This window comes from Gasterosteus aculeatus, chromosome 11 (genome assembly GCF_964276395.1).
Source record: "Gasterosteus aculeatus chromosome 11, fGasAcu3.hap1.1, whole genome shotgun sequence".
Lineage (NCBI taxonomy): Eukaryota > Metazoa > Chordata > Actinopteri > Perciformes > Gasterosteidae > Gasterosteus > Gasterosteus aculeatus.
The window spans coordinates 1072734-1083460 of NC_135699.1; the positions used below are offsets into that span (position 1 = coordinate 1072734).

Consider the following 10727-nt stretch of genomic DNA (forward strand, 5'->3'; position numbering starts at 1 on the left):
GTGAAATCTTGCAAAAAATAGCTAAAATGAATTTACAAAACGGCTGAAAATACAGAAATCCGAAATCGTACCAACAAGCCGAAAAACTGAAATGAATTTAAAAAATGCTCATGATATAGAAATGACAATGTACCGGCAAGCTCAAAGATGAAATTAAGTTCAATTTCTGAAAATATTGAAATTTCTAATGGCTTTGCTGAATAAGTGTTAATGCCAAAAAGTGAAGACCAGCACAGCAGGATAACATAATATTTTAATTTCAAAATTGGCAGTGTGGAAGATGAAGTGCAGCATTTAACAAAGCTAAGAGTTGAAATACAACACAAAAGAAGATCCCGTCTTTACATCCTTTTTTGACTCATTATCTTCTATCAAAATATAATGAAATAAGATAGATGAGTACAGTGCACAAGTACTGTTGTATTGGTCATAATTATTTTGAGTATTTCGTGAAAGATAAAATCTTAGAGTGAGAAATGTATCAACACAGTTTTGTGAACATTGGTCCCTGTGTTATTCATGAATAAATGTACTATAGTTTCAATAGTTAACAATATGGTTCATTTCCTACAATCAAAGGTTTTTCACATCGTTTCCAGACTTAGGTTAATACTCAGTTCAAGACTTCAAGGTCCAGGAGCCCTGGACAGATAAGTCTTGACAACATTGTCGTTTAGACTATCCCAGCGTTAAGCTCAGTTTACTGAGGCTCACAGACACACTGGGTTCTCCTTATTTTGATGGAACATGGGTTAGAGTCACTTGTTGACTCAAGGTTAGGACCCAAGCTTTGTAGGATTTGTTTTCCTATTAAATCTTTTAGAGTTTAGGTTATCCTAAGGATCGGTGTACACATGTGAAAAACCTTGAATATACCTACCAGCTGAAACCCCATACTAATGACTCATTGTGATACAAATATGTCATTTCTTCAAGGTTAATTTGTTCATATGCATGAGGCAATCAAACAAACATTTTCATCCTTAATTTTCTCATAAATCTGACTGAAAAGGGACGGATGACAAATAAAAAAAATAAATAAAATAAATACAATCAACCCGACTTGGTTCTGAACACTGCGATACACAAGAGTCTCATCAACAGCAGAGCGTACTTCACATCTGACAACAAGCAGCTGAGTCCTGACTCCAGGTCCAGAAAGCTGTCCACAGCTCCAGGTAAAGGTTCTCCTAATGTGCCGTACCTTGAAAGCTGAGTCATGTCTGCATGGTGTGTAGCGCTGCGTGCAGGAACTTCATCAGTGAGCTCGTCGGTGGTCAGATAGATGTGATCAGTGACTTGTTTCCTGGTCTCTCTATACATCGTGTTACCTTTATCCAAAACATGGTCCAGGTCTGCTCTGGTGATGCTTTCATTCTCATGGAGGAATGCAAGAAAGGTCAGTGAGTTACAGGTGCACTGCCGATTCCTGGATCTGCCGTATCTGATAGAAGCCTGGCTGTGGGATGCACGGACATGTTGTTCAGAAGGCTGATCTCCAGGGTCTACACGGTCTGCATTAGAAGGTCCTGCTGCACATGGTTCTTTACTGGGTTGTCCTCTCTTTACAGTATCTGATACCTGTGGTACACATGGCTCATCACCTTGACCTCTAAGGTTAACCTGCCTGACATTAGAAGGTCCTGCTGTACATGGATCCTCACTGTGACGTCCACTCTTTACTGCGTCTGCATATGATACCTGTGACTCACTTGGAACTCCCTGTTTCACACTTCCAGCATGAGACTCTGCAGACATCTTTACCTCTCCACTGCTCTCAGGACCAACACATTCTGCTCCTTCAGTCGTTGTTGCATAGGGATTCTCTTTGGTCCGCTGAAAGCGCAGCCTCTGAGCTTGTGACCTCTTACTCTTTCTTGGCATTGTTGTGTTTCAAAACCACAAATGTTATTGTTTTACTTGTATTGTACACAACCAAGGTACTAAACACAATATTAATGGTAAAATAGTATTATTAACAAAGCCGGATGTAAGGATAAATTAAACGTACGTCTTAGCAGTTTGGTTAAATGCTTCAAAACTATACAATTTGTTATGATATACCAAAAGCAATTTCAGTATCCAAGCAAATGCCTTTGTAGAAAATCCCAGCCAGGAAATAAATGTGATGTCAAACGTAACACTATAAAGAGATTAATATCAATGCTCAAATTTGACTCAAAAAATATATATTTGATTGTCAAATCCAGTGACAGCAACTTTGAGTATATTCCTTAGTCTTATTATATTAAGGCTATATCTAAAACCCTAAATCAAACAATATAGTTTATAAATACTGTGAGCAGGTATATACTGGATCTGCAAACTTACTAACAGTATATATTTGTTAAATATACTTCTAGAAGAAACCTTGACAAATCTTTGGAAATATTTATTCAATATAAAATCTAAAGTTTAACACTGAACAACCAAATCAAAATGAGGCTATTTTAAATGATTGTGAGCCACCTAAATCTCTTTAAGTTAAAAATGACTCAGCTTATAGCTACTTACTGAGGGAACCGAATCTACAGTGCAGAAATGGTATGTAGTACAATTCTAGACGCACTAGGACGAAAATATTCTGTTAACTTCAAAGTTTTGTGGAATATGTAAATTTAATTACACAGAAAATACAATTTAAATATTTTGCACCAATCCACAACCAGCAGTCCAATGCCAGATCTCTTCTGAGCCTTAACTGTTTGCACTTACCAGCAAGGAATATCTAATATTATTACTATGCTATGGTTTTTATTCAAATCGGGAACAGTTGTTGTGGCAGCGAGATGACAGATGAATCCTTCTGAAGAATGTTGGGTCTGCAGACAGGAAGCAGCAATTCCAAATAAATCCTTTTCCTCCTTGTAGATGCTTGTATTTTATTTCAGTATGTTAGACATCAAAATGCATAGACTGAATGATTGAAACAATGTAAGTTTACATCAAAAAAATACTTAACACACTAAATAATTATTAATAATACCGGTAGTGAAATTCTTTTTTTGTATGTAGACTAATCAAGTTAACAGTGTAAAAATGTCAGCTACCAAAACAAACCAACAGGTGTCCACAGCAACTAAAAACCCTTCTCTAATATGGATTTTCACTTCAATGTATTTTTGTGTATTAAGAAAGAAAATGCACTTTTATAAGAAATTATATATTTTGAAAATCACCAGATTAAATTCTTAAGTATAAAATGTGTAACCTTTGTCAATTACAACCAAAGATTGTGGAAGTTGTACGGTTTCTTTACAGTTTATAATCTCAAAAGAAAAATATATCAAATGTTTTCTCCAATTTGTTAAAGCAGTAATAGTAGTCTACAGATAGGTGTATGTGTTGTAGATAGAAGATTGAAAGAGGTGAGCGTGAGAGAAGAGAGTCTCTCAGATTGTCCAAAAAAGATAGATCAGGTACCAATAACCCGAGTCAAGGTGAGTGATCAGAGGAGAGACAGAGAGCGTGAGAGATGAGAGACTCTCAGAGTATTCATCAACAGACAGGTACTTGTAACCATAGCAAAACCAAATCAATTTGGTTATTAGTCAGGGTTCCAGGTTTTGGTTCAGAATCAGGTTCAAGGTTTTTCAGTAATGTTTCAAAGTTTCATCACAGATCAGAGTGGGATAGAGGGGGACACAAAGAATGAATTTCCAAATGCAAAGATAGAGCGGTAGATTTGACAGGAAAGCTTGAGGCACCAATGTTTAGACAGAGTGGATAGAAGGTATAGGAAAGACAGAGAGCCAATATGATAGGGGAGAGGAGAGACCCTGGACAGCAGGACACCTGCAAGACACAATGAAACACCCATTAGACAGCAGGTTGAACAACAATTTAAGTAACTTCTCAAGGTGACAGATCAGTGAAGGTTTTGCTCACATAACCAAAATATAAACCAGGTAATAGTGCAGATATTTATATGAAAAACATGTTTGTTCTTAAATGTATCAATTGAGTGCTGTTGTCTAGATCTAGATTGTCTAGATCTCTCACACGAGTAGTTTAAGTGTTGCTGCTGCTGCTGCCACGTGGTTTTCTTTTTATGATAGCCATACTGATTCATTTAATAAACAGAATTTGTATTTCAGAAAAGGGTTAGAGGTTCTCATTCCTAGTATATTAAAAATCCACAATTAAAAGCTGGTACTCTATGAATTTATGGAGCCATGAAAGTCTTTCCAGTTTCTCTCAATGTCCTGCAAATATTTCCCAATAAAAGGCCTGTGTTACCGAATGGGATTCTGGGATGGGAATCTCTAAAAAGAGATGCAGCTCACACCCAGCTGAGTCAAGCGGCTGCACTGCCTGTGTGAGCAACACACCAGGAAGAGTCCGGGAAGGAGTGGGAGGGTGAGGGCTGTGAGGGAGAAAAAAAGAGACAATTTTAGTTCCCTTCAGAAAATAACCCCCAGAGCTTATTTGTATTATAAGTACTTTCAATTGGACAATTGACTTCTATACGCATTATCAATGTCTTTAAAGTTAAAGTTAAAAAAGGTATATTGCAGTGTGAGTTGTGTAGCAACATGGACTGTGTTGTCAACAAGACAAAACTGTATTCCTGTAATATGTGTGATTGCCTGTCAGGATCTTTAAATATGCAATTGTCTCTATTGCATGGTACACAACATTGTACACTGCCACAATTATGTGATTGTTTGCTGAGTATTCCAGTCTCTGAAATGTTAATCCTTTCTGGTTGCTTTACTCGATGACGGTAAACTGAATATCTCGGATTTATGGCCAAAACAAGACTTTTGAAAGACAACATCTTCTGACAGATTCTTTCGGATGATGATAATATTTTCCACATTTTAAAAAGACTAAACAACTATTCAATTAATTCAGAAAACAACAAATACATCAACAATAGAGAAAAAAACAGAAAAAAAGATTTCCAGATGCTAGAGAGTTAGTCACATTGAAGTTATTTTGTCTGCTATCAACTTAACATTACAGTATTTATATACTTACCAACTAACGCGCAGTGTACTGATGTTCTGTGGTCTAGGAGAGGAAACAATGATAAACCTGACAGTGAGTATGTTTAACTTGCAGCCTTCAAACCAGACTACAACTTTGTAAATGGCTAAATAAAGGATCTATTCTGTAATGCACAACATACAATACAAATATATTACCAACATTGTATGAGAAATCAAGATTGAATTAATTCATCAGTCATTCATTAGGGCGAGATGAAGTTTTGGCTAGTATATGTGTTGTGTAACTACTAGGGAAAACAAAATAAACAGCATCCTGAATGATCCTATAACTAATCTTGCCTTAAAGTTACCTAAATGCTGCCAACAGCGAAAACTGCTGGTAAACAAAAGACATTTGAGACAAGCATTCCCAGTATTAACATGAAAAGACTACTATTTTGTTAGTTGTTTTAAAAATGCTTTGACATTGGTTTGTAACTCATCCATAATTCCAACATGAATGGTAGAGCTTAATATGTAACATAAGTTGAGGAAGTCCTACATACCACACGAAAGTAAACGCTGTTCATATTAATATTCCAGAGGCAATCTCGAGGTGTATTGACTGTGCTAAGATTGATGCTGTAAACCAGCCACGTGTCGGCTGGTTTACAGCTGTAGGGGCCGCGCTGATTGCGCTGATTTAATTGCACTAAACGAATCTTGGTAGGATCACCCATAACGTGTTGTTAGTGGTACATGTACTTAAAATAATAACTTGCTCAATTTTCCATCGATTTTTAACAGATGTAGTTATGACACTGCATACACCATAATAATAATGTTATGTTCTAAAATTAGAATAATGTTCTAAAGTAGTAAAGAGTAGTGTAAAGATTAGTAGTGTAAATATTTTCCTTAACACATATTCATCAAGAAATGCTGCATGTAAAAAGAGATGTATTTATGACACTGCATACGTATGAATAATTATAACCATGGGTTTTCATACGAAAATGATATTAAACAGAGCATTATTCATAAGTATGCAGTATCAGAACTACATCTCTGACGATTATAACAAACCGTTTAAAAATCGGTTGAAAATTAAAAGTTAATTTAAGTACATGTACCACTGACAACACAACGTTATGGGTGAGCGAGCTGACCGTACCAAGATGGCCGCCATGTGCGGACAATCTATACTCCGCCGTAAGACATATAGCCTTTATATATATATCTATTCTCCAAATAACGTCACACGTTTGTACTATATGGTTCATATAACTAACGTTAGTTTCGTACCTTCTTCAATAATATTAGGAATCATAAGGATACTGACAGGTTCAGCCTCCGTCTTTCAATTGACTTTGTATGTTACATTAATCTCCTCGCTCAAAAAAATTCGCGGTGTTTTACGCGTGAACATGACGTCATGACGCTAACCATTGGCTAACACTAGCATTGCGGCTAACGCTGACTTTGACAAAGTTGTAACGCTAACGTAACTTGTTAACGTACTATATGGTTCATATAACTAACGTAACTTGTTAACGTTAGCCAAGTTAGCCAGCTAGAAAGGCTATCGGAGTAGTTCACAAACTGGTACAAGTAGTTTAGCCACATTAACTCCTTAGTTTGGCGATTAACATTTCGTCAGTGGTAGCCGCTATGCTAATGACGGACCATGACGGACAACATTGAACAGCGGAAATATGTCGCTCTTTCATATATGTTAAAACTCTGTATGAGCTACAAACCCATTTTAATGTATTTTTGAAACGCAAAAAAATATATTTTAATCATTTAAATGATTAGCCATTAGCAGAGGGACTCAATGCTACTTACCAGAAAGACTTCAGGATAAACGAGCGGAGCTACGCAGTGGAGCGTTGGGTTAGAGGTCACTGAGGCGTTCATGGGCAGTCGGAAATTCAGGCGTTAAACGCACAAGCACGGAACTTCTCTGAGATAGAGCAGTACAGTATCAAGAGCACGTACGGTGTCACATTGACGACAAAGCTTACTTCAGAGTCAGCCAGCTTATTTCATCATTAATAAAAACACACATATCCTTAACCCTTACACGCTGTTCATATCGCATACCTTCACAGTATGTTTCAGGTCCATTTTTACCCGGTCCAAGAATGACCTCATGTCTGTACCACATTTTAAACTACACGTCTATTTAGAATGTCTACATAGCCTGTCTCATAAATTAATGTACAATTATCCCTTAATACATGTTTAAGAGAGCAGGGAGAGTATTTTTTAACACATGATCATGTGCTGTTTTACATTTTACATAAAATCCCTGTGTGGGGAAGGTGTTGTCGCTTTTGCATGTAAAGAGTCACAAGAGCTTCTCCGAGCTCCTCCAAGAAAAACCTCCTCCAGTTCCTTTTGCCCCCCATGTAAGATCCAGCTTGCTGCATACAACAAAGGCATTGTAGGTTGATGCTGTGGTTTGAATATTACAAAAGGCCATCGGGTGGTTCTCCTTTGGCAGCAGAGTGTCAAGGACGGTGGCTTGTTTTCTATCTTCCCACCTTTGAAATCAAATTGTTAGTTTATTGATTGTTTTATTCCATTGCAGGAGCTTGTGCTTGCAGGTGCAGTGTCAAGGCAGCCTTTGACCTCTGTTCCCTTTCTGCAATGTATATGATCACTCCTATCTTGTTTTACTATTTCACTCTTTGGAGACCCCCCCCCCCCCCCCCCTCCCGTGCCCCTTGAAAGACAGCAGGTGTTGTCTCTGCGGGAACCTGGATAAATGTTGTGTGAACACAAGACAGTTCTTGTCACGGTGTCGAGGTCCCCCTTGACCTCTGTCACCTTTGTCTCAGGAAAATTACACACAAGCATCGCCTGTACAGTTCAACAGTTTGAAGATTCCCTAAAACCATCATTTTCTTGTTTTCATCGACACTGGGAGATCTCAAATAAATTGATAAATTCAGATCAATTTGACCCGAAACAGCCTCAGTGAATAAAAATGTGTATCACCTGTACAAAAGTACAAAACAGAGTTAATGTGAGTTAAGAGCAGATTTTAATTTTATAAAAATATGTTCCGGATTCTAACATTTGTTCAATACGTTTCATTATTTCCACTACTAATGTTCTTTTAGGCAAGGCGAGGCAAGGCAATTTTATTTGTATAGCACTTTTCATTCACAAGGCAGACTCAAAGTGCTTCATTCATCATCAACATTTCATACAATAAAGTGAAATAAAATGGAGGAATTAAAAGACGATTAAAAACAGCAAATAAAATTATAAATCAAAATCTTATTTAAATTGTTTAATTAAAGGCAGAGGTTAAAAGTGCAATGTAGGTCAAATTTAGCAGAAGGCGAAGCTGAACATAAAAGTTTTCAGTCTTGTTTTAAACGTGGTCAGAGTTGGGGCAAGTCTTAAATCTTCAGGAAGTTTATTCCAGCTGTTTGTTGCGTAGTAACTAAATGATGCTTTCCCATGATTTGTATTTACTCTGGGAATCACTAACAGATTGGTGTCAGAAGATCTTAGTGATATTGAAGGCTTATGTAGTGGAAGCATATCAGTGATATACTTTGGCCCTAAACCATATAGTGATTTATATGTGAGCAGTAGGATTTTGAAATTAATTCTCTGACATACTGGGAGCCAATGTAAGGATTTAAGAATTGGTGTAATGTGCTCACATTTTTTGGTCTTTGTTAGAACTAGCAGCAGCTTTCTGAACAAGCTGGAGCTGCCTGACAGTTTATTAGTTATCAGAATGTAATGCGTGTATCCAATTATTGAATACATTGACTTACATTACATGTTATCCCCTGGCAAGATGATATGACTCAATAAATTATAGTTTAACTTTGGGGACTTCATCGGGCTGAATAAACACCATCGCGCTATGGAGATAAAATGCGCACCAACTGAGTGCTTTTCATCTCACCGCATTGGACCTTTCATGTGCGCGCGTGTGTCTTTGTGTTTTTGTTAGTTTTCCAATCATTGTCAGTATTGAACATTTCTCTTCTATGAAGAGCCGAAACTCACCTGTTGCTACATCCAAAGCGACAATATAAAAAGCCTTAGCGAGCAGACGGACGATCTTTGACACGGAAAAGTTGAGAGAGGTAAGTGCTGTTCCTCCTATATGCGATATGTAATATGAATAATATTAACAATACTGACATGAATTAAGTGCACGTTTATATGTATATCTATCGTTTTATAATATGTTAAAGAAATGAAATGAGAAGTGAAATATAAAAGACACGTAACATAATTTATTTTTAAAAACTGCCCTATTGTTTAACGTATTGTTCAATTAACTGAACACAATTTAACTCGTGTTTCTTGTATTATTTCAGAATAATGGCCCTGCACAGTCTTTTGTGGACCAAGCCCCCGACTCCTTACCACAGACCCCCAGTTATCCACCTGTGCGTGGTGGCGGTCGTGGAGCAGCGCAAGGTGGTCGCTTGGGAGTTCGACTCCACTGGCGCGAGGCCGGTGACCATTAAAAACAACGTCTTGGCATCGGTGTCGGACGGGAAGACGGTGGCCAAATTTACGGCCTACGAAGAGTTTGCCCACAAATTTAAAGCGGGCGGGCATTACATGCTGCGGGGGCATTCCCTGAGAGGGGGGTCTCCCCCGTACATGATTAATATTACTAAGGAGACGGTGTTTTTTAGGAGCGCTCCTCTCACCGTCTCCCAAGAGCTCAGAGCGCAGGCGGAGGCTTTAATCCGTCCCCCGTCTCCGCTGACCCCCCTCAGCACCTGCAGGGACGCCAAGGACCTCCTGACTGTGCAGGGGGAAGTGGTCGAAGTAAGTACATTTTTCGATTATGCTAGATTAACTACGGGAAATGGCGCATATTAACATGCGATTTTAATGAACCCATAAATCATCTTGTTCAGATGTCCACGGTGAAAAAGATCACCAAGGGAAGGGAGAGCTTCCCCATGCGCCACATCAAGCTGCAGCAGGTAAGCGATCTACTTTATATTGAGAGAGCGACACAGACAGACCATTAGAAGTACATTTAATATGTATATAATAATGTAATGTAATAATGTATTAATATGTAATATGTATACATATTATTTTACTTCACAGGGGGAAACGCAAATGCCGGTGTGTCTGTGGAGGGAGGCAGCGGTGGAAAAGACGCTCCAGATCGGGACGCATGTAGAGATTTCGCATCTCAAAGCCACCAACTCCGACTACGGAGAACAACTCCAATCCACGCCGTTCACACTGGTCGAGGTAGGCCTACTTGGTAGTTGCTGTGGTATTTAAAATTATTATTATTATTTCTTGGAACAGGCATTCATTAAAAAAAAAAGATTTAAAGTGACAATAAAAAAAACAAATTTAAATAGAGCGTACACATATGTATAGTTTAATTGGACCAATAAAAAAGGGTATAGGAGTATGATTAATGTTTTGGTGATTGGTGACGGAAGGAAAATATCTAACAGAAGTGTATGTCTCTCTTGCCAGGAGCTCAACTCAGACAGCGTGGTCGGTGTGATCGGGGTCGTGGACCTTGAGGGCGAGCCAGGCACCCTCAGCATGCTGCTGGAGGACGGCCGGACGGTCCTCATCGAGGAGGGTCTTTGGAAAAAGGTGGAGGACCAGTTTACTGAATTGCCACTAAGGGCAGCAGTGCAGCTGACAGGAAATAGAGTCACGTCTATTGACACTATTAAATAAAGTTGCTGTATTCTTAGCTTGTTATTTTTGTATTTTTCCTGTATATATTGTTCTGTTACGTTAATAAATTACTTAAAGTAC

General features: G+C 38.2%; 1 protein-coding gene and 1 long non-coding RNA gene across 2 annotated transcripts; one reads left to right on the forward strand and one right to left on the reverse strand.

Moving 5' to 3' along the window:
* Positions 1–2865: 2865 nt before the first annotated feature.
* Positions 2866–6866, reverse strand: LOC144384587 (uncharacterized). Its single transcript, XR_013451388.1, has 4 exons — positions 6783–6866; positions 4984–5016; positions 4240–4366; positions 2866–3795 (listed from the first exon to the last, which is right to left on the reverse strand). It is a non-coding gene; the product is annotated as an uncharacterized LOC144384587 (long non-coding RNA).
* Positions 6867–9115: 2249 nt separating this feature from the next.
* LOC144384588 (uncharacterized) lies at positions 9116–10727 on the forward strand. Its single transcript, XM_078084355.1, has 4 exons — positions 9116–9755; positions 9848–9916; positions 10047–10196; positions 10434–10727. Exons 1-4 carry the CDS (start codon positions 9297–9299, stop codon positions 10644–10646), a joined length of 891 nt encoding a protein of 296 aa, XP_077940481.1. The 5' UTR covers positions 9116–9296; the 3' UTR covers positions 10647–10727.